The following is a 25,575-nucleotide window of genomic DNA, read 5'->3' as shown; positions in this document are numbered from 1 at the left end:
CATCTTTATTTAAACTAGATTTTATTTTAGAGATGATGCAAGATTTTATAATATTATTGGTTTTGTAAGACTTTTAATTATGTTATTTAAATTAGAATTTGAATGTTAATTATTTAAATTTATTCTGCCACTTATATATGATATTAGTTGAGATGCATTGCATGCTTGTGAGGAGAGTTTCTTATAAATATGCGGCGGTTGTTGCGACCCCTGGCTCACGATCTCTGGTTGGGAGCGTGACAGCATGTTATTGATTAAGAAGGAACAATGGGAAAACTAAAAAAAGAGGGAAAAGATAAAGTAAGTCTAGTGAAAACATGGAGAAAACCAAAGTCCCACCTAGCCATTGGACCTCTTCTTTCTTGTTCACCTTTTGTCTTCTCAAAGAAATGAGAGATTAGAGGTTGCTGGAGCAAAAAGAGATAGCGATATCTGAAGTTCTCTTCTAGTGCTACTCTTGGCTCCTTGCAATGGTGTCTTTGACCGAATGGTATAGAGATATCTGGTTGAAAGAGAGATATAGAGATAGCTGACTTTAATTTTTTTAAAAAAAATTTCACATGTTTTTTAACATAATATAACATAATTTTTTATGAAATGTTGTTGGCACTCTTTTTACTCTATTTGGACATGTCGTGGAACCCACTGGCAGGCGTGCCAACAACGTCGAATCAGTCGGAAAGATGATAATTGAAGAAAAGATAGAGAGTAGTATAGGTCCAAATATCTTGATCTTTAAGGACTTTTACCATCATCACACCATCGTTCGAAAAAGATGGATAAAGGATGCAGCACTAGACTGTAATAGAGGGTTGTACTGTTGATTTACGAAAAAAAACTAAGTTACAGCTATTTCTAAGGCCGAAACTATTAACAGAGTATAACAAAGATAAGGCAAAATTTCTTGGATTGGATGTTCAAGGATCTTTACAAGATATAATTTTCATTTATTTATACTAACAGATAATAGTTGCACACATTGATTGTTGCTACTGCATCTAGCTTTTAGATTTTGTTTGTACGCTTTTGAAATGATTTTTTTTCTTTTTGAAGGGTGCTGCTAAAAATGAATTATTATTTTTTGAGTGGAGTTCCTAAAATCTTTTTTTTTTCCATGCATGGATTTTCTAAATTTATTAAGAAGTGAATTTTTTTTCTACGATTTTTTGTAATTTCTGAATTTTGGGGGGAAGTTGACTTTTTCTTTTTTTCTTTTTAATAGAGTTTCTAATATATATATATTTACTATTGATGTAGATTTTTTTAAATTTATTTATTTATTTTTTAAATTTTGGAGAGGGATCGAGTCTTTCCTCCTTTCAGGTACAGAAGATATAGAGATAGATGGTGATGGTAATGTATGGCCATCGGTGGGCAAGCCTGTGAGGTCTTTTCGGACTCTCCCTCGTCCCACGGGCACTTATTGACAGGCCCAGGCAAGGGGCCGCGGGATATTTTTTTTTTTTAACCCCCGATGCAATGCGACCATATATTGAAACGGAGAGGGAGAAAGAAGAGGGGGCACGACATATCGAATTCGAAAGGAAAGGAAAAGCGACGAGAGCTTAAGGTTAGGGTTAGGGTTTCTGGTCGCGTCCTCTCGGATCGTAAAAACTGGAGGATAAGATGACGGCCCTTGCCAACTCCCATGGCAACCTCGATGAGCAGATTTCGCAGCTCATGCACTGCAAGCCGCTATCCGAGCAAGAGGTTCTTCCTCGTACCCTCTCCGTTCAACTTGCCTTCTTGCATGTTTAATCTTTTTTGGGGACAATTTGCTCGATTCGGAGCGTTTTCCCGACGGATCAGGGAAGTTTTCTGCTAGGAAAAACGGTTTCTTTGGTGTTCCCGAATCAATTCTCTGCGATCTGGCAATGAGCTCACTTCTGTGGATTTAGGGTTTTCAGCTTCGTCTGGAGAGGGGAAATTTGTACGAGATCGGCGAATGTTGCGTTGTATATTTTGGGTGAATGTCCTGCATCTGCTCCAAGATTAGGCCCATTTATTAATTTATTCGATCTGATCTGCTGATGCACTGTTGTACTAAGTAGCATGCTGTATATATTGGGATGAACTATGTACAGTTCTAACTGTATGGCCGCAAACATTGTTGGAAATCTACTTTAGTTTTTGTGCCTGTACATATTAATTTTATCACTTTTGCAAGCACGACATGCTTAACCTTGTAAGCTAATGATATTGCTTTTCTATCTGAAATCAATTAATGTATTCTTATGCATGCTTGAATAAAAGTTATCTATAGCTTTATCTTGCAATAAGTTTTTCCTTCTGAAAATAAGTTTTTTAATTCATTATTACTGTTTGTGGCGTTTAGGTCAGTGAAAAAGTTTAGGAGTTCTTGATTCTGCTCCTCCTTTACTTTCACCATGTTCAAAAAAATTGAAAAATGACAAGCTTATCTGCAGTGGTGATATACTGCTATCAGAAGAGAGAGTACGTACAAAACAAGTTTGAATGCCATATAGTCAAACGACAGATAATTTAAGGCGGGATAAAAAAAGAAGTAGAAGAAGAACTGCAACTAGTAGAGATAAATAAATTGTAACTTATTATGTATCCTTATATTTCTTTCTGACCAACTTGACATTCTATCATTTTGTTTTAAAATTTGGCTTGGAATTTCTACTGTTGAGAATATGTAAATGTTCAGTTTGAAACAGGCTTGCAGTTCTCACTGAAAAGAAAAAAATATTGCTCAACAATTATATATTGATTGCTTAAGTTTTTGAGATGGTATCCTGTTAAGTTAAAGCTGCAAATGACTCATGGCAGTCAAGCCGGCAATATTTAGTAATGCTGACGATCTGTTGCCGATGTAGATAACTTGTGAATTGAGTATAGCGACAATTTCTTTCTTGTTAAAATTCATTTTATTGGATTTCCGCACTTCAAAGAATGTTGCATACTCAAAATTTTCTATATATGCTTTAAAGAAATCTGATATTTTCTTGTAACATTCTTTTTTGTATGTCCTATGGATCTTAAGCTGCAAAGACATGCTTTATTAGTAAAAAGATGTCACATTTTTTTCTAAATTTTCCCTATGATGCATGTGTGATATTTGTTCTGATAAATTCATTTAAATTCTGTTGCATGCAGTATTAGTTTAGATTGAATTTTTTCATTGAGGTTTGCGGAAGCCCTTTTAAGGTTGAAGAAGAAATATCTATAATTTTATATGAATTAAGGCATAAAGCATTTGGATACATGGATGAAAATGAATAGTTAAGCAGTTATTAATTTAAAAAACCACAAATTGGATGCACATCAAAATTAAAAGTTGACAAAAGGTTCCCCCTGCCTTGTAGGAAGCCTTGACCTCTAAAGTCCACATGTCATGTTGCAAAGTCCAATATCTCTCTTCATTGTCTTGCAAAGACAGGGCTTTCCTGTAAATCCAAATTATCCAACAATTGGTTCTAAAATCTTCCCTTCATTCTCTCTCAACTACTTAGCCTATTCACCAAATTAGTTCTATTATGGCGGACCACTGCAGGGAGAAGAGAGAAAGAGAAAGAAGAAGGGAAGGAGGAGGAAGAAGAGGTTATAGAGATGCATAAAGAAGATAAGAGGAGGAGGAGGAAGAAGAAGAAGAAGCAGAAAGGAGGCTAGATTTTTTTATTCAATCATTCAATTTCCTAATTCATGAGCGGGGTGGCCCTTATATAGGCTTTACATCATGAATTGACCAAGTCAAACAATTAACAACTAACCAAACTTGGATCCTTCAATTAATTGACTAAGTCAATTAATTAATTACATACCAAATTAAACCTTACTAATATTAGACCATTAAACCAATTAATCACACCCAAAATTGGACCTTTATAATTAGATCTTACATTGATCAATTGATCCAATCACTTGACTCAACAACCAAATCAACTCCAAAATAACAGAAACAATCAAATCGACACAAACAAAAGCAACTAATAAGACAATAAAAGAAACATGACGCAGATTCGAATGGATCCAACTCGGAGCCTGACTCAACCCGGTGGCTCAAAATCATCTCCTAGCTATAATGATGTCAATTTCTGGCGCGAACGCGAGTGAGCGGCTCTGATGGCTCGATCGTTTGAATGAACGGCTCTGATGTCCCCATCAACTCCTCCCAGGTGGAAAAAATTCGACCCCGTCGAGTGTAGGTCTGGTGGGATTGGGCCGCAGAAGAGAGAAGTGGCTGGGTTATGGACTTTGGGCCTGTTGGTCTTGGACTCGAAGCAGGGAGGGGGTGTGAGGGCTTGGGGGGAAAGGAAGGGGTCGTAGGCTCGGTTGAGGGGGGGTTTGATGTGCGGGTGATGGACAGCTGGAGTCGGGTGAGGTGTGGCCGAAGAAGAACAAGGAGAGGGAGGGATAGGGTCGGTGCCGAGAAGGCCGATTGTTGAAGGGGAAAATAGAGGAAGACGGGGCTTGGGTTTTGGGAAAGAAATTGGAAGAGGAAAACGAAGGGGAAGAAGAGAGGGAGGGGTGGGTTTCTGGCGTTGGGCTCGGGTGTGGTCTAGAGAGGTGGTGGGAGAGGAAGGGCCTTGGTGCAGGGGGTTTGGGTTTTGGGGATTGGGGGAAAGTCGGGTGAGCTGCAGCCGCAGAGGGAAAGGGGAGATCGTGTGAGACTTGGCCGAAAGGAGGAAAACTATGGGAGGCAGAAGGGGCGACAACCGGCTACGATCGAAGAAGAAGAGGAAGACGGAGAAGGGGCAGTCCACAAGGGGCGGCGAGGAGGTGTCGGGCTGGATGGCGGCAGACCTTGGTCGTCTGCGGTCGGCTGTGGGGAAGGAGGCGCCCGAAGGAGGCGGCCCTCGGAGGTGGCACCCGTGGAGGCCTCGACGTTGCTGTGAGGTGAGGTGGCGGCAGCTGCGGGGCGGGCTACGGCGGGCGACGGGGAGCGGCGATGGCGGGCGACGGAGATGGGTGGCGGTGGCACGAACGGAGGGAGAAGGTGAGCAGTTTTTTTTCTTTTTTTTCTTTTTTTTCCTTTTTTTCCTTCTTTTTTTTAACTCAGATCCGGGCTACCGGTAGATGGTTAACGGGTTGGGAACTGACCTGTTCTTCAACCTCCCGATGTGTTTGGGAAGGCGGGCCGCTTCTCGCGGTGGCAACTGCGGGGGAGGGCTGCGGCGGCGGAACGGTCGACGGGCTGGTGACGGAGGGGCGGCCGGCCACGGTCTCTTCGGCGGCGGCGATCACTTCCGGCGACCGGTCACAGAAAGACCGGTGGTAGATGCGGGGAAGTTGGGGCACGACGGTACTTCTGTGGGACGCGATGATCTCCGATGGTGAACCAAGGGGCGGCGATGGCGTGCGTTGCAACCGGCGGTGAGTGGTGGAGGTGGGGACCGCGGGTCTGGCGGCTAGTGGGAAGGATCTACCGAAAGGTTTTTTTTTGTTTCCTTTGCCTCTGGTGAGAATTGAGAGAGAGAGAGGGACCCTTGTAGGTTTTTTTTTTTTGTTGTTGTTGTTGTTTCCCCTGTGAGGCTTGATCCCCACGGGACGACCACGGAGGACTACGGCTCCAGAAAAAGGGGACTCGGGACCCTTTCTCGGCTGAGGGAGTCGACACCCAAATCGCGCGAAGTCTGAGGTCTGCAAGATCGAAGAGCTTTGGCGACGGAGGCAAAGCTTCTGGCTCTGATATCAAGCTGATGGCGGACCACTGCAGGAAGAAAAGAAAAAGAGGAAGAAGAAGGAAAGGAGGAGGAAGAAGAGGTTATAGAGACGCAGGAAGAAGATAAGAGAAGGAGGAAGAAGAAGAAGAAGCAGAAAGGAGGCTAGGTTTTTTTATTCAATCATTCAATTTTCTAATTCATGAACAAAGTGGCCCTTATATAGGCCTTATATCATGAATTGACCTAGTCAAACAATTAACAACTAACCAAACTTGGACTCTTCAATTAATTGACTAAGTCAATTAATTGATTACATACTAAATTAAACCTTATTAACATTAGACCATTAAACCAATTGATCACACCCAAAATTGGACCTTTATAATTAGGTCTTACATTGATCAATTGATCTAATCACTTGACTCAACAACCAAATCGACTCTAAAATAACAAAAACACAACCAAATCGACTCAAACAAAAGCAACTAATAAGGCAATAAAAGAAACATGATGCAGACTCGAATGGACCCAATCCGGGGCCTGATTTAATCCGGTGGCTCAAAATCATCTCCTAGCTATAATGATATCAATCTCTGGCGCGAACGCGAGCGAGCGGCTCTGATGGCTAGATCGTCTGAACGAACGGCTCTGATGTCCCCATCAATTTAGGCTATTCACCAAACTAGTAAATATCTTTTTGCTGCCAAAATTCCTCTGATCTTCCTTTAAATCCACTCAGCCACTCTTCATCACATGCTGAACTATTGGGCTTGCTATCCAGTCAACTACCCAAATTTTCTATTTTTGCAATATGAGAGGAGTTTCATAAGAGCACTACCATTATGAACTTCTTGTTCCAGATTAGCTGTTGAAGTCCATACTGGAGTCTGTGATAAGCAAGAAGTTATAGATGGATTTCATAGTGAAGCTTTACTGACCTATGTTTTGAACATTCTTCTTATGATTTTACTTCTTTCAAATTGCATATTCTCCCCATCGAAGTTAAGAATATAATCTTTTCAACTGCTCTTTCTTTATTGATCATATTCTTGATGTAGGTAAGAGTTCTTTGTGGTAAGGCTAAGGAAATTTTGATGGAAGAAAGCAATGTCCAAGTAAGTTCTATTTCATTTCTTATTATTACCCCTTTTCTAGATTTTCTTATTTCTAGTTGGAATTTTCTAATACTCCATCTTCATGAGTATACAATATAAATAGTTGATTTAATGTCTTCTTTGTCTTTTTTCTTTCTTTTTGTGTAGAACATGTACTAATTGTGGCAAAATAGATGAGACACAATTATAGAATTAAATTCAATTATAATTTCTAACATTGGTGTGCTTTTGCACATATATATTGACATATGTACTTTTGTTCATATATTTTAATGACTATCCTTTTGGTCTGTTGGAGCTTCTCTATTTGAGATTAAATAACAAAATTTCTTTGTTATAGTCAATAGAATGGATTGACAATTATAATCTTTCTAAGTTTTCTTAATGAAATTAAACGATGTTTTCTGAAGGGTACTATGGCTTGTCATAAATGTCACACTGCGACTGCATAACCATAATGGAATTTGTTTTGGGGCCAATCTAAATTATCTTAATGCCATTTATCTTTATGGTCTTGCGGTCTTTTACATGATTACTTTCAGTTCCTTTTCACATGACCTTTTGTTGGCCTGTGAAGTTATATCTACATGCTTTGAGCTTAACTTATCATATTTTAAATAGAAATGAGCCAAAGCAGCTGAGTTGACATTGAAATTCTATAGTATTTGGAGAATAAAAATGCTGTATGTATAAAAGGAACTGATATAATAAAATCATTGACCAGCTAAAAATTTAGAGACAAATTAGGGAGTTCTTACGGACATGTTTAGACATTGTTCTAGTTTTTTTTCATCCATAACAATTTGTGGACTATTACCTTGATATATTATTAAGCCATTATGTTTTCAAAACAGATTTTTGGGTTATATAAATTACTATTGGTGAAGGTTTACAATAATGATATTTCTAAATCAATGCATAATAGAGTAATTCTCCTAATGCTATCATTATGCAACACCTTGAAACGGTTGGTTTGCATCATTGTTCTCCCAATAATTAAATTGATCATAATTAAGAATTTAGATGATGATATACAATAGTCCATGGCTAAAGTTCAACTGGTATTGGGACCTATACTGGTCAGCTACCAGTTCAGTATGGTACCGGTTCGGTACGGTATCGGTTCGGTACCATGCCGACATATGGCATGCTTTTTTTTATTTTTTAAATTTATTTTTGTTTCTTAATTTTTTGGTTTTGTTAAGTGATTTTGATCCTAATTTGTTGTTTTTTAATGTCTTTTGAAATTTTTTGATGGGCGATTTGTTTATTTGATGCTTCTTGACCTAAATTGATCATAATTTTATCATGTAATACAATTAAAGTAGACCAATCAATATATTTGTAAAGAAAATTAGTGAATAAAAAATGTCTAATTAATTTAATGTATTTTAGGTACAATATACGTACCGATATCTAAAATCTGGTGGAGTATTGATGTTTGTCGTTGATGTCGGGGTCGTTTACCTATTCAAGGGGCACATCACACCACCCCTCTCGTATGGCATTATACTCCTATAAGCTCATCTTATAAGGTACACAACTTTGGTCATAAATAGTCTTGGGATTTTGGCTTTGGCTCTAGGACAAGTCGTCTGTCGGATATTGTAGCTATGGGTGACCTATTCGAATATGCCGACATCAAAATTTAATCTATAAGATGTTTTAGGACGCGTAGGATAATAGCCACTGAAAGACGATACCTCAGGCATACCATGTTCTTATGGGTCGTAGCCTGCCTGTAGATAATAGGATTCGGTATAGTATGATTCGGAACTGGCTGGTCGTGGAGGCAATCCTAGCTTGTTGAGCTCTAGTTGCCGCTGTTGGCCCGTAGGCCAGCCAATCATAGAATCTTCTTCATCCCGTATGATGTCATTTGGAACGAATCATTGTATTTCAACTCCACTTCCACCTCAATGCACTTTAGCCTCAACCACATACCATAGTAAACATATACAAGGTCATTGAGGTGCTTTTGCATGAGACAATTCTTCTATTTGCTATGGACGAGGGTGAAGATGGATCAGTTGCGCTTACAACCACCATAGGAGAAGGCCTTCTGTAAGAGGATTCAGATCGCTGTCTAGGATTTCTTGTTGATCCTCCAACTTGAAACCACCACTCAATTGCAAAAGCATTGAAGAAACTTACATAAAAGATAGTAGAAATTATAGAACATCAACTAATAGTTATTAGACCATTATGTAGCCAAAGTTATTAGACCCCTCCAAGGTATTGCATACCGTACCGAACTGGACAGTATGGGGCGTATCGTATCAGTTCGGTACTGGTACGTGGCACGGCGGGCGTACTGATGCTCGGTATGCCAAACCGATCTCCGTACTGGGCGTACCAATACAGTACCAAAGTGGTGTACCTTGGAGCCCTCCATAGATATTTTTGTCTATGTAAACGAGATATATTCTAATATGTTAATGATAGAAGACATGAGTTGATTGCCCGTATGCCACTTAAATTAACTTTTCTCTTGAAGACACTAGGTTGCAACTTTTGGATCAGGTTCCATTTTGTAGATTATATTGCGTAGTGTGTCTAGAAGTTCCTCGTTCATACAATTCTAGGAATGCGGTACTGTAACTTTGGGTTCAAGTAGCAAGCTGCGAGTATAGTTTGCAAGTAAAATATTTATAGCTATAAGAGTAGTCAATAAATAAGTATTTTAATGTACATTCTTACCTGCTAGATGCAATTTTCTACCCATATGATAGTTTCACCTCTGCTCAATGATGTCAATGTATTCCTGCGTATGCTTCAAATTTGCCTGCCTGATCTTATCTTTTGCCGTTATCATTATATGGTATCGAAAGCCTATCTGGGGATCTCGCATTGTCCATGGTCCGAAGCACTCTATATAATGTCTTGATGACCCTCACAATTTTGTCAGCCTGCTACCAGAACTACTGGCTCATCACCAAGCTCTCCACGTGGCTTGTCACGACCCCCGCCCCATTCCCGGCAGGCCGCCGCGACGGTCCTAGGGTGCGGGTAGGCATAAGGCCACCAGCCACCACGTAGAACCCTACTACCTATCAATCATCAATAAATTCTGAAAAATTTTGGCATGATGCATGCACAAAATGATCACCTTTCCTATGGTGACCTGTCAGGATTATTTCATTACATACAACAACACTACCTGTCAGAGCAGCAATCACATAATCTGTCACATAATGAACCTGGACAATATATATCAATACATCATCACAGGCATATAACTCATCTGTATAAAAATCTGGTTCCTATTCCATCCATGGTTAAACCCATATCCACAACAGGATCTATGACTGTAACTATACACTATATACAACAGAAGGTTTATAATACACCAAAAGGGTATAAACCTCTATCTACATTATACTATACTATGGAGCGGCACAGCTAGCAGGCAACCACTAATCCTGCTCCTCTCTATACAATACCTGCCCTGCAATCAAAATATCAAACTGGGGAGTGAGTATATGAATACTCAGTGAGTGGAGTAGAGAGTATTATGCACATGAGACCAGATATAATCATGGCTCGAGGTGAAATCTCAAGAGCATATGAGCAGTCATCAAGAGCAGGATACACATAACTCAACATAAGAAATAAGGAGTAAATCATCACAATCCCAATCAACTCATCTGGAGCATATATAGAATAATCAAATAAGTATGTATGATAACATGAATATGCTCAACAGGTCATAGTACTGAATCATATAAATCAGGTGTCAATAGGCTGAATCATCAACAAGACAGCTATCGGGAGGTGGGTTTTATGCCCTAGGCGAACCAGCAACAACTCCCTACTGCCATATGCATACATCGAATATGACACCACACCAATATGTAAATCATCACCCGACAGCTGTCGGGAGGTGGGTTTTACGCCTCAGGCGAACCAGCAACAACTCCCCACTGTCACATGCATATGCAGGATAAGACACCATACTGATAATGTAAATGCTAGACAGCTGTCGGAAGGTGGGTTTTACGCCCCAGGCGAACTAGCAACAACTCTCCACTGTCACATGCATATGCAGGATAAGATACCACACTGATCATATAAATGCTGGCCAGTATCCAGAACAGAAATCCATCTCACATCTATATACTAAACGGCACCTCGCGGGAATTCTACATCCGCGGAAAGCCATACTGCACCTCGCGGGGTCTTACTATGCCCGGCGGCAAGCAGAATATAAGTCGTAGGACCGGCCGATCCTACGCCTAGAGCCGTGTCCCCCCTAGGAAGGGACTGGGCTCCGCCCACCCAGAAGGCTACTATGTGCACAAAGGCCGATGTTCAACTCCCATCGACTATAGGTGTCCTGCAGATACTGCCAAGCCATGCAAAAATGCCATAATGCACCCTCCCAATACTCTACTAAAAAAGAGTATAATCAAGACTACCACTCACTTGATCATGACCCAATCATAAACTAACATCAGGGTTAGAAGTGAGGGTCAAGGAAGTGCAATACAACTCAATATACCACTAAAAAGGCTCTACAAATCTTTGAAATAGAGGAAATGAAATCAATTCACAAAAGAAATCATTTCACAATTCGGAATCAATTTGATTACTCATCAACCTCTCGTAATTCCTCTCAATGTTCCCTCAAATGCATGTACAGAATAATCAAGCATGGAGAATCAAGATTATAGAGGAATCTACTACAATATCAGTCAATATGCACAAGTGGAATCAATTCACACTTGGCGACATTCATGAAAATGAATTAAGAATGCTCATGGTGCAAAGTACATGACTCCCACTCACCTGTCAATCCGGCACAGCCCTGATACGCCTCCAAAAATCTACAGCAGGCAGTGGGGAACTTCTTCCTCTTGTTCCTTAGCTTCTTGCCCAACTGTGACATGCATTTACAATACATTTAGTCTTGTATCAAGGGCTATAATCTACGTGCCAATTATAATATAGGGGACTTTAATTGATTCAACTCCCCCGTTCCCTAAATCTTTTCTTTTCTTTCTTTTTTTCTTTTTCTATTAATTAACTCACCATTTATGTGTATTAGGGACTCCCTTGCATGAGTACAAGGTCCCCTTAGCTTAATCTAGGCTTAATACCCTATTATGGCATGAAATCCCCTAATTTCCACCCGGATGAACAGTAACCTGGACCGACAGCCGGTTACTTCATCCCGGGTTTGATCCACTTTTCAGACTCCAAATTTGATGAAATTTTTACCTAACATTCTACACTCATAGGGGATTCCAAAAAGGTAACATACATCACTATCGGAGGCCGTTTGACCCCCAAATAAATTCGCCGAAGTTGGGACTTCGACACAGTTTTTCCGTAGTGCCGGAAAAATTTGTCGAAATCCGATTCTTCCTCTTTTAACCACCTCTACAACCCTAATCCGACCCCTCTAGACTACATCCACCCTTTGTATAGCCTAATTTCATCAAAAGACTAGATAGGAACGGATATTTACCTTTTTCTTTTTGGAAATCGAGATCCTTGCGTAGAGAAGAAGGAGATCTACATTTTTTCCTTCAGCTCGTAGTGCAACCGGAGCTTTCTTGTACCTCGAATCCCCTTCCTCTTCTTCTTTCTTCTTCTTCTTCTCTTTTTCTTTCTTTCTTTCCTCTCTGTTTCACGCCTCAGACTCCCCCCTCTGTGACTCTCTCTCTCGGTTTCATTCCACCGACAGCACAACCCTCCCAATTAAGTCACATCAAAATACTATTCACCCTTTTTTTAATATTATTAATTTTCCATTTTGCCCCTAACACTTCAACATATCTACTGTTATGCCATTAACTTTTGATTCCTTTTCAATTTTACCCTTACCACTTCAACGCATCTACAACTATGCCATTATCTGTTGATTCCTTCCAATTTTACCCCTTATATCAATTTTAAAGGACAATTCTATCCCTTTTTATATAAAAAAAATATTTTGGGGTTATTACATGGCTCCCTTCAGTTTGGCCCTCTCATATCTGCTATCTTGCCATCCGATATTGACTAACATCTAATACAGGCTTGCTTTCTTCTTAAGGAGGCTATCAAGTGTGATGTAATTCGTGGTAAACTGTATAATTGCTGGTCTCAAAATCTCATCTTCTATGAATCTTAAAATCTTCAAATTTATATATACACATCTCTGCTTAGGTGATTGAGGACATCCTCAATTATATAAACTCTAGACTTCTGATCCTGACGTACAGGTCATACAAAATTCTATAAACCCTTGAGCAAAATGTTATGGAAAAATGAAACAATTCTGTCTGTTAATCACATCTTCAACTTTTAGCTAGTATGTGAGGTGACCCTTAAGCATTATAATTTGGCAATGTTTTAATAGCCGCTGCCTTGGCCACCTAGTGGCCACCTAGGTGCTTCCCTAGGTGGGGCTGCTTGATAGCCACATGTGCCCACTTGAATTTTGCATCAATTTTGGTCAAGGAGGATGAGATTGACTTATGAAATTGTATAGAATATTGCCAAGTTGGTAATTTACAATGGCTTGATGTATTTTAATTGACATGTCATGCTTCCTTTTTTAATATGTAACTAATTTTTCCTTGTATGTATCTTATATTTATTAACTTTTATATATCTTATATTTATTACTGTTTCGAATGAATTATGTTGGTGTTGCCTTTGGCCTCTGAATGCCTACCTGGGCACCTGCCTGGCAGCTATATGCGAGGCAGCCCACTTTCTGCCTCTGCTGTCTCCAATCCCACGTAGCACCTTGGTGCTAGGCAGCTCACTTTTAGCCTCTGTTCACTACAATCCTTAGAAAATTCGAATTTGGCTATTATCATGAAATATCACCCATAGATCTTGAGTAGAAATTTTGAAAAGTATAAGATTTTTCAAGTTCAATGACTAGACAAGAAAGGTTGTCTTTTGGAGGCTTATTTGTTTGTTTTTGACTACAATACATCCCGGTATGCCAATCTAATGATTCTCAGATTAGTGCTGCATCATTATGGTCATTACTCTAACCGATCCTTAAACTTTGTTGACCTGATACCATCAGCTTATGATCAACATCAATGTAGATATCACAAAGCCCTGAATCATCCACTAGTTCTCAAGAAAGAAAAGGACTCCCAATTCATTAATGTCTGATATTTCCAAGTAACAGAACATGGAGATATGGACACATACATATATACACACATACATATGCATTTACACAGATACATATGCATATACACATACATGCATACGTACATACATATCTATATCTATATCTATATCTATTTTCTGTGGAGGAATTAGGCCTTCTACTGCTACTTTTTCTTCCTCCTGTCTGACCGGTAAACAGTCTCAGTGGCTTACAGCTGGTATCATTCCTCTCTGACCGCTTGGTCTTGCTGCTCTTGCCTTGCTTGCTATCATTGCTAGTTGTCTTAGCTTTACTATCATTGAGTGCGTGCAACCGATTCCTTAATATATAAGGTTATATGCATCCTTTTTTTTTTTAATATTTGGTTAAATCTTTTGATCTTTGCTAGAATGTTTTAGATGCATGATACTTTTTGGTATTTGTTCTGTCATGACTGAAGGTGAAATCATGGACAAAATGAGAAAAAGTTTGTAGTTCGTCCTCTAGAAAAGAATAGAAGTCTGAATTCAATTTGTTAAATTACAATATTATAGTGGAGTCAAATATTTTCGATCATCAGTAGATATTGAAAGAGAAGTCTCTTTTATTTTTATTTTTTGACATTTAACTCAGTTATCATTTCCTACTTATCTTACATGTGGGAACTACTATTGTATATGTTAACTTAGCATTGATACTGCATGTGGATTGCTGTTATATATGTTATTTTAGTATTTTATGTTATTTTGAACTATTCAGATGAACATTATTTGTATGCATTGTTATTTCAGAGTATATGCAAATCTTGTTATATCAATGCAAGATGACATCTAATGACTAAAAACACTTATGCCATATCTGCATCTTTATGCAGATATGCAAATGATAGACTGCATGATACATGTTGAGACTAAGCTATTTTTCTTCCTTGCATTTCAGCCTGTGAAAAGCCCTGTAACAATATGTGGTGACATTCATGGGCAATTTCATGATCTTGCAGAGCTATTTCGGATTGGTGGAAAGGTATTTTCCTGAAAGCATGATTTTTTTCATTCATTGCTATGTCATCTGATAAAGTTTATCAATAAAAAATGAACATTAAGGATAAATAGAAGTTGATATATTTAATCATTAAAATTTTTATGAATTCTCTTTATTTGTAAGTATTTACATATTTGTTAATTTGCTCAAAAATCCACAATTGGTTTCTAAGATGTGAATTTAGGCCTCTTTGGATGTTCACAACTTATCTGTGTGATAGGTTTTGCACAGCAGGGAAGTGCAAGGAAAAGAATCCAAATGGAAAGAGAAGTTAGTTGATGGATGGAAGCCTTAATGGGATCCTTTATGCTTTTTATCTCTTTTTTCCGGGACTATATAAATTACGTTTCAAGTAGAACACATTAGCTTAAAAATCTGGGGACTGTGGGAGCTGTGGGAAATCCTGATCCCCCAGATTATTGCCCTTTGTTACTTATCTCCACTTTCTCGGTGGTGGGAAGCTATCAGTGGATACACTAATTGATCATCGAAACAGGGACTGAATGGTTTGCTCATATATATCAATATGATATAAATCAACCACTAGGTATAAAAGAAAGAGATAATGTCAAGCAGGTATCAGTACCATGCAAAGGGAACAACATTCTGAATAAGTAAAATGTACAATTCATTGAGAACATTGATTGCCACTATCAATTATTTGCATGTTGTAATTTGCTATCTCTTAGCCAGCCAAATAACCCAAAGACTTATATTTATTGGGATAGAACATGTTGGTTGTTTCTTCTTTTACTGCTTTATAAACCACTTAAGCTTGATGATATCTAATTTTAATGACTTACAGTGCTGCTGTCAACCTAACAACATGCTTACTTAAAGATACATATTATATCGTAACACATGTAATGTTGATGCATGAGGCCATATCTGCAGGGATCATTCTTTAGTAATCAGTATTGTAGTTAGCTAATAAATCTGATAAATATATTGAGCTAGTGTTGGCCAAGTTATTTTTTACTATTTATATTTCTTAACTAATAGCTCAGACAACTTGCATGTTTTTTTAACTAGTCTTTTTATTTTCCTGTCTTTATATTCAGAATTTGAATGATTTTCATCCATATTCCCCAAATAGAATCTTATGAATGTATTATTTTTTTGTTTGCTAGAGTCCAGATACCAATTACTTGTTTATGGGAGATTATGTAGATCGTGGGTATTATTCCGTTGAAACTGTTACGGTAAGAGTTTGGCCTAAGCATTCATATGTTTTTGTTTTATTTTTACTTTTCTGTTAATTTCTGTTAACTGGCGAAGTATTCATTTCATTTACAATTTTTGTCCAACAGCATGTAGTAGATTTCTATGACCTTTTTAGCACTGTAACCTCTGCTTTTAACGAAAGAAATTTAGTGATTCTATATATTTTTAAGATCGTTCTGTATTTTATTTGGGTAATGTGGGTGGTCGAACATTTTGATATTTACCATGCATTGTATTACATTTTATAAGGTCTTCCCACTCTTTTTATGTTGTGATGATAGATTCATCCCATAGTTTTAGCTTCTTTATATGCTTGTCAAAGGAAGATCGAACCTCCACCTTTTATATTTAGACTTGGAATCAGCATGAGTGATGTTAATGCAACAGTGCCAATGAACTAATTTCGATGCATGCCAACACAGTCTCCATGTCATCTTCTTGCTTTAGCAATTGATGGAAATATTTAGAGGATGATTAAGAAGTCTAGAAATGATCTTTACCAACTTGGACAAAGCATGTATGTTAGTACTGAAAATTAATTTGTATGACACTATGGAAGAAATCTGTGCATAAATGGTATGTTGGACTTGTTTTCTAATTATATGCCCAGGCAGCGACAAATGTCAATGATATATGTGGGTGGGGCTAGTAAAGTTCTAGTTAAGGTGAGCATGGATGGAATAGCACAAAGCATGCCTGGTTTGAGATTGCCAATAATATTCATGAAGATGAACCATGGCTTATATATTACTTGCTCTTGATATAGTTTTAGTTAATGAGAAGATGACTTAAATATATTGGAAATATGACTAATGCCTTAGATGTTTAAGAGCTAAGAAATTGGTGGAATGAAAACAAAGTATATGGAAAGAAATTTCAATGGAAACAAGAATGAAAAATGAGGCTTCAGTCAAAAATAATGGGTAAAGGATACAATAGTATGATTGGTTTAGTTTATTTTTTCAATCTATTGTGCACAAGGATGTAGTGATGGATGTATAAATATCAATTACAATTAGGGTTAAGTGGATGAAGTGAACAGTTGCATTTAAAAATGCTATGTGTTCGACTCTTTCTTTATTGGCTTTAAGAGCAAATTTTATTAAATTTCAATGCAATGCAGACTGTCAAAGTGTTGAAGTTGGTTTGTGCTAAAGCTCAAATAAATGGAGAGAGCAGTGGGTTGACTAATGGTCTAGGTGTTATGCCAATTGATAAAGTGTTGAAGAGGTTCTTGACAAGGGGTATGCGAAGAGGAGTGTGCATGTTGGTGGGGTTGGTGGCTGACTGGCTGTAGGCACCTAAGCTCGATATGGTTATCAACGCTTGTAGTAATGTTGAAGTTACTCTTAATAGGAATGAGTGGTGATTATGGTAATGAATTGATGATAATTATGTAGGATGGGAATGGCACATATCAAGATTGGACAAAGGATCCTGTTGTAATTGTTATATATATCCATCAAACTTCCAATCTTGCGTGTATACCTTGGTTGTGGAAGTGGGTCCAGTGTGGCTATGTGGAGGTGAGTCTCTTGAATGATTAACAAATAGTACTTAGGAAGGAAGTGTAGGAATGAGTTTCCGAGGAGCTTTCGAAGTGAGTGTACTTGACAGAAGATTCCTACTGCTAAGGTATGCCCTTTTAATTTGCAGTTTGAATGAATTCTTTTAAATATGATTGTTTTGCATAATTGCCCTCATTGTCAACTAGTTGTTTGAATAGTGTTAAATTAGCTCCTTTCTAGTGAACATTAACACCCTTGAGCCTTAACTAATCTCCAATGATTAGATCAGTTTTTAAGGGGCATTTACGCCATTTTGTATTAGTTTAAATCAAGGTTAAAGAAATTTAATTCTAGATTAGGTTGATGGTTGCTAGTCATAGTTAATAGCAGGGGCATTTTTGCAAAAAAAAATATATTTGAAAGGATATTCATGCAAATTGCAAATTGCGAGGGCATATATGAAAAATTATAAATGTTAAAGGGTGTGTATGCAAAGTATCATTAAAAATGGTAAATACGAAAACTTTGCATATGTTTAAAGCTCCACTGAGTTGGTTATCTCCACCAAACATATTGTATGAGAAGCAATCCTCCTCTTTGGCTTGAACTAACCACCAAGTTTCACTTAAGGTTTATTTGGTTTCTTCTAACTTGGCAGCTTGCAAGTCTATATGTTGTGGGTGACTTACAGGCATTTGGTTACTTGCAAGTCTCTGTGGTTGCAAGCAACTTAGTTGTGGTTGTAGCTCATTTTTTGCAAAATCACTTGCAGCAAAAATTACATGAGTGGTTTTGTAGCTCTAATTGCAATTGAGATGGGAATGCAAGTCACCCATTAAATTAGACGCACCTCCACCACGACACCATTTTTAAGTATCCCCCATTTATTTCGAATGCAAGTATGTTGTGGGTGACTTGCAAGTCTCTGCAATTGAAAGCAACTTTGTTGTGGTTTGTAGCTCATTTGTTGCAAAATCATGTGCAGTGAAAATTACATGTGAGTGGTTTTCTAGCTCTAATTGCAATTGAGATGGGAATGCAAGTCACCCCATTAAATTAGACGCACCTCCACCACAGCACCATTTTTCAAAAACTGCCTATTTCTTTCGATGGGCATTTAGCTCCGATGACCACTTCATTGACCTTTTCTCATCCCTCTCGTTGAAGATTGTTGGATTTGGCCAAATCTAGTTGGATTGCAGATGGTGGTCAAATTAGTTGTCTGCTCTTTTCATCTTTCTTTCCCTACCTCCTTTGTAATAGGGATGCTCACTAACTCTGGCACCTACCTTCCCTCTCTCTCACCCTCTCATATACAAGTTTCGAAATACCCAGCAGTTTAGTGTATATCTCTTCATCTGTACTGTACTATAGGGAAGCTCAATCCGGACAAAGATTGTTTGTATTGCCTGAATTGAGTGTGGATCGTGATTACTTCGTGAAATTATGGGGAAACTCTGCCAAATTTAGGTTAGCCCTTATTTGATCATTAGATTGATGCCCTAGAAATTAATTCAAGATCAAAATTAACAAATTTTATGGTTACCCCGAAACCTATACCAAAACTCATGCAACTTTGAAAATAACCCAAACAATTGGTATTTGTTCGGGATGATTGTCAAATATGTTCTAGAGAAGGGTTCTTTCTACGATTCGGTCGGATTAATTTTTTCAAGATATTGATTTTTTTTAAAAAAATATTTTTGAGAACTAATTATAAATAGAAAAATGTTAATTTCCATAAAACAGGTAACATGTTTGCATTCATGATGTTCATCCACAATTGATGTAGTTGGGCATGTGCAGGTTTCACCCAAGTTGAGGCCAGAAATTATCGTAAATTCAAATACGTAATGACTCGGAAGCTCGGATACCTCAAATTGCATACCATGTCCATATCAGATATGCACTAGATATCTATATTCATGGGATACTACTAGAATATATGTTTGATAATTAGAATAAGTATTTTCTTAAAATTATAAAAGCACTTAGGATACGTCTCAGCTTCTCACGTATGCTCAAGATACTTCACAACTTCCAAAAATGAGAGGAAGGGCTTTTCCTTTTTATCTTTTTTTTGATGTATGTTAACATTTTACTAATGAATGACTAAATTTGGAGTTTGTGATTTTGATTTTATAGTATGAAACGAGGAGTGGAGTCTATAGATGTGAATGATAACTTGATTAAGTTGGACAAAATAATACTATCATATAAAATATGGACTATTATTATTTGAATAACTCATTATCATTTATGGAATTTCGGACTTATATGTATGTTTGTATATATGTATATAAATATTTCCATGTCCTTGCCATATTGTATCCTGCTTTTCAAGATTTGCCATATCATTGTCTTCGTATCATGTTGTATCCATATCCCATGTCCTTTTCCATGCTTCATAACCCCATGAAAACACCTCTATTTGGTTGATTTTAATATATTGTGCATATGGGGTCAATCAATTAACAAGTAAATATATTTTCAAAATTACCTTAAATTCTTTTATTTGAATTAATTATTTATAAAATGTTAATAAAACTAAGTTGTTGAAAAAATTAGGTGTAATTTCAGACAAATCACTAGAAAAAGGGAATATAAATTTGTGCACCTAAAGAAATAAAGTGAATGCTCTAGAAAAGTGCATCTCATGAAATTGAACTTCGGTCATGTTATAAATTTTTTTAAAATTTTAAAATTGATTAAAAAATGTGGAAAACTAAACTAGTGCTTAGTATTTAATCATTGATGATAGTAGTGATCATTTTGAATGATTTTTAATCATATGTGCTATTATTGTTAAATATATTATAAATATACTTGTTTATTTTATTCAATTGCTTAATGTTAACACATATATGTTAGATGTATTTAGGTTGCCGATTATGTGATATTATGTGATATTTATGCATATTAATATTTCATCATACACAAAAAATCTTACTAGGGAACTTAACACTCTCATCCTTTTTCTTCAAAATCATAGGTTTAGACAGGAACGTATGATTAAAAACCCAAAATCAGAGTTTAGAGTCCAAGAAAGTTGATACCAAGGGTGTTTGGGATGTATCAATGTGTACTAATTGATACTCTTTATTGGCATGATCCTCAGTACTAAACTTATATCCACCCTTGGTTGATACAGTATCAATTTTTCGTATTGCGAACCTTTTTTTCGTCCTGTCTCTTTCTCCTTTTCTACCCTATTGTGGACTACTAGTTGGCTAGTGCTTTTTTATCAATTTTGTAGCCAGCAAAATCAGCATTCGAATATCCAATTAGGTTTAATGTTGATTGTTTTGAATACCATAAACTTATGTTTCGTGTTCCAGTTAAATATTTTAATATTCTTTTAACTACAAATAAGTATGTTTCTTTAGGATTAGACTGATATCTAGCACATATGTAAACACTAAACATAATATCAGATCTACTTGCAGTTAAATATAGCAAAGATCCTATAATGTCTCTATAAAGTTTTAGATCAATGTGTTTACCATGCTCATCTTTATCTAATTTACATAAGGGGCTCATAGGGGTAACGATATGCTTTGCATTCTCTATGTCAAACTTCTTCAAGATTTCTTGTATACTTGCTTTGGTTAATGAAGATCCCATCTCTTGTTTGCTTGATTTCAAGACTGAGAAAGAATGTAAGTTCACCCATCATGCTCATCTCGAATTCTCCTTGCATGAACTTAATAAAATCTCGACATAAAACTTCATTAAGGGCACCAAAAATGATATCATCTACATAAATTTGCACAATTAAGGTGTCATCATCTTTTCTTTTTATAAACAAGATTTTATCCACATTTCTTCTTGAAAAATTATTTTGTAATAAAAATTTACTTAGTCTTTCATACCAAGCTCTAGGATCTTGCTTTAAACCATATAGAGCCTTGTTTAATTTAAAAACATGATTTGAAAATTTATGATTTTCAAAACTAGGTGGTTGTTCTAGATAAACTTCCTCAGCAATAAAATCATTTAGACAGGCACTTTTGACATTCATTTAGAACAATTGAAAGTTCATGCAGCAATTAAATAGAAGTAATAGTCTGATGGCTTCTTGTCTTGCTACAGGTGTAAGAGTTTCATAAAAAATGTTGCCTTCTTCTTGGTTATATTCTTTGGCAATCAATCTGGCTTTATTTCTTGTTACAATTCCATCTTTATTTAGTTTGTTTTTGTAAACCCATTTAGTTTCTATAACAGGATAATCTCTGGGTCTACTTACAAGTTGCCAAACATTATTTCTTTCAAATTGATTAAGTTCTTCTTGCATAGTATTTAACCAATTATGTTCTTGTTCAACTTCTATTGTTTTAGGTTCAATTTGAGAGATAAATTCTAAATAATTATAAATATCGTTCATAGATGATTTAGTTCTTATCCTATGTGAAAGATCACCAATAATTAATTCTTTAGGGAGACTATGAACGTACCTCCAGTGTTTAGGTAAGTCATGTCTATTTTGAGATTGCTGTTGCGGCTGATCCTCTTCTTCTTGATCATTACCATCATCTTTTTCTTCTTGGTCCATTGCATTTTATGTATATGCGTTCTTCAAGGTTAGGTCTTTTATCTCCTTGCTCAATGAACCTGTATCATCATTAAAATCTTTTTTCTTTCTTAAAGAAAAGTCATTAGTTTCATCATTATGAATGGATTTTTCAACCACTAAAGTTTTTTTATTGAATAATATATATGCTTTGCTAGATGAAGTGTATGCAGGAAAGATTGCTTATCAGATTTGGCATCAAACTTTTCTAAATTATCTGTACCATTGTTAAGCACAAAATATTTACCCCCAAAAACATGAAAATATCTGAGTTTAGGTTTTCTATTTTTCCAAAGTTTATAGGATGTTTTTTTCAACAAAGGTCTAATAGAAACTTTGTTTAAAATGTGACAAGCTGTGTTTATTGACTCAACCCAAAAGTATTTTGGAAGATGACTTTCACACAGCATAGTCTTAGCCATTTTTTCAAGAGTTCTATTCTTTTCCATTTTGTTGAGGTGTCCTAGGTGCAGAAAAATTATGTTCTATTCCATTTTCATTGCAAAACTCTTCAAATTCAGTTACATGATCACTTCTTATTTTAAGAACATGTAAATCTTTTTTATTTGTAATGCTTTTAAGAAGTTTTGAAAAAGCTGAAAATGCTTCATTTTTATGAGCAAGAAATAACACCCATGTAAATCTGAAAAAATCATCAATAATGACAAAGCCAAAATGCTTGCCACCAAGACTTGATGTTTTTGTTGGCCCAAATAAATCCATATGTAAATGTTTTAAAAGCCTAGAAGTTGAAACCATATTTTTAGCTTTAAATGAAATTCTAGTCTATTTTTCTAGTTGGCATACATCGCAGTTTTTATGTTTTTCAAAGCTTAACTTTGGGAATCCTATGACTAGATCTTTTCTAGCTAGGGGTGGCAAAATATGACCCGACCCACCAACCCGACTCGTGTTCGATCCGCCATAAACAGGTTTGGGTTTGGCTTAAACAGGTTCGGATCGTAAACAGGTTGACCCGTTTAACCTGTTTATTAATTGGGTCGGATACATATTTTAGTTGTTTGACCCGTTTAACCTATAAATATTTTTCTAATCCGTGTCCGGTATCCCTTACGAGTCACAACCACAGTTTTCTCCTTTCGGCCTTTCCTCTGTTCATCATCACCTGCAAACCCTTGGAAGGCTCTCCCCCGCACGGAAATCCTAGCCCCCCGATCCTTCCAAAGAGGCGATCGAATCGTTTTTTTATCATCGAATCTTCAATCGGAACCCATCGAGGCGCCCGATCGGCGCTCTTGTCGTCGTCGCTTGAGTCTCTCCGGATTTCTTCTCTTCCTCGTCGGCGAGATAGGGTTTGGAGAATCTGGGAGATATAGGGTTTTTTCGGCATGAGGTTGGATGGATGAAGGATGCCGGAGCTCCGTAGTGGAGTGCGGAAGGGGCGAGCACAGGCGAACCTGATAGTCCAGGCCGAGAGGCCGACCGCCGCCAGGAGGAGGGCGCTGAGGAATAAGGCGCCTCCGGTGAATGAGAACCTGGTGAACATGTCCGCCGAGCCGAGGGAGGAGATCAGGTTTCTGGAGGGCGGGGGCGCGGTTGGAGGGTTGGTTGGGGATGAGATCAAGGAAGGGGTCGGCGAAAGGAAGATGGATGATGGCGATAGCGGGGCGAGGAGCGCCGATAAGCTCTCCGGTGGGAAGGATAAGGGAAGCACGGCAACAGCGCCCCTTTCGAAAAAGGTCGGCCTCTTCTTCTGGGTATTTACTTATAGTAATGTTTGGTTAAACGGGTCTGAAAAGCATAAACCTGAACCCGACCGACGTGTTTATTAAATAGGTTAAACGGGTTGGGTCGGGTTATCTGTTTATTAGACAGGTCAGGTTCAGATTTTTATTCCTGACCTGTTTATTAAATAGGTTGGGTTCAAGTTTATGCTTTTCTGACCTGATCTGCATTTGACCCGATCCGTTTATGTCCGACCCGACCCGATTGCCACCCCTATTTCTAGCTAGTTTAGAAATAAGGTCCATACTTGCATGAGCTAGTCTACAATGCCACTATCAACTAGTCTTATTGATTTTGGCATTCATAGCAACTAAGTATTGCATATTTTTTATGGTTAAATAGTTAAGATTGACCAAGTATACATTGCCATGCCTATGCCTTATGAACCTTATGCCATTATCATTGGTACTAGACAATTCATATAGATAACTCAAAAGTTACTTTAAAATCTTTATCACATAATTGACTTGTACTTAAAATATTATGCTTTAGTCCATTTACTAGTAAGACGTTTTCAATAAATGTAGGAGTAATCCTAACTTAACCAATTCCAATTATCTTTCTTTTGTCGTTGTCCCCAAAGGTGACCACCCATCCTTTTATTTTAAGGAAAATGAATTGAGATTCATCCTCCGTCACGTGTCTAGAGCACCTACTATCCAAGTACCATTTTCTGTTTGTTCTATAGGTTGCTAGGCACACCTGCAACACAGGAATCAAAATTTTATTTTAGGTACCCAAGCTCTCTTGGGTCTTTATAGATTGGCAATTATGGTTTCTTTCAGAATCCAAATTTTCTTAATAGCAACTTTATAATTTAAGTTAATTGCTTTATAACTATAGGTAAAGAACTTGTGTCAAGTAAATCCATATTTAAAACATGTTATCTTCCTTGTTTGAAAGTTTGAAGATTTGATAAATATTTTCTATAATGATTTCTGTTTTAACAGAGGATTATAGCCAAGTCCAGCTTTATCAAAAACAGCTTGTTGGCTATGAAGAATCATGTTTAATTTTAAAGAGATCAAGGTAAATTTTTCAACAAAAGGTTTTAGCTTGTTTAATTCTTTCTTTAAATTCTGATTTTCTTGCAGTAGAGTTTGTTTTGCTTTTGAAATATTTTCATTTCATTTATTAGAGTCTGATTTTTCAATTTTAGCTCTTTACTGTTTTGATAGAGCTTTTTAATTTCATTTGATAAATCATAAAGGGCTTCTTGAAGTTCAACAAAGTAAAATCATTTAGAGGTTTAGAATTTACCTCATCCTCATGAGCCATAAGGCATATGTTTGGTGCTTCTTAGGTTTCTTCTTCTGAGCTTGTTTCATCACTATCACTCCAAGCAGCGGCCATTACTTTCTTTCTAGGCTTTTTTAGGGTCATCTTTAGTAATGGGCAATCCGCTTTAAAGTGGCCAAGTTTTTTATATTCATAGCATACTAGCGGCTGCTATTTCTCCTTTTCTTACTTGGCTCCCTCTTGGCCAAAGACCCTCTTCTTAATCCTCGCCTTCTTATAAATCTTCTGAATTTTCTTATAATGAGCGCCATTTCTTCATCACCCTCTGAACTGTTTGATTCCTCACTCTCCTCTTTTAGTTGAGCAGTGGATCTCCTCTTTTAGTTGAGCAGTAGATTTGAGA

General features: G+C 37.2%; 1 protein-coding gene across 6 annotated transcripts in view; it reads left to right on the top strand.

The window, feature by feature from the left end:
* Positions 1 to 1,346: 1,346 nt before the first annotated feature.
* The window catches only part of LOC103724106 (serine/threonine-protein phosphatase PP2A catalytic subunit-like), a 40,484-nt gene continuing 16,255 nt past the window's right edge, over positions 1,347 to 25,575 (top strand). For 2 of the 6 annotated variants that reach the window (XM_008815263.5, XM_088714357.1), the window contains exons 1-4: positions 1,347 to 1,710; positions 6,686 to 6,742; positions 14,784 to 14,867; positions 16,016 to 16,087. In XM_008815263.5, the coding sequence (XP_008813485.1) occupies positions 1,627 to 1,710; positions 6,686 to 6,742; positions 14,784 to 14,867; positions 16,016 to 16,087 (297 nt within the window). In that variant the 5' untranslated portion in view covers positions 1,347 to 1,626. Of the gene's footprint in view, positions 1,711 to 1,799; positions 1,967 to 6,685; positions 6,743 to 14,783; positions 14,868 to 16,015; positions 16,088 to 25,575 lie in introns of those variants that run through there. The other 4 variants (XM_039132022.3, XM_088714358.2, XM_088714359.1 and 1 more) reach the window with 3 other exon arrangements.

This window comes from Phoenix dactylifera, chromosome 18 (genome assembly GCF_051530095.1).
Source record: "Phoenix dactylifera cultivar Ajwa chromosome 18, Ajwa_hap1_PhDact_Kaust_v1.1, whole genome shotgun sequence".
In the NCBI taxonomy this organism is placed as follows: Eukaryota; Viridiplantae; Streptophyta; class Magnoliopsida; order Arecales; family Arecaceae; genus Phoenix; species Phoenix dactylifera.
The sequence above is the reverse complement of the archived record's forward strand: the minus strand, read 5'-3'. Positions and strand labels throughout refer to the sequence as shown.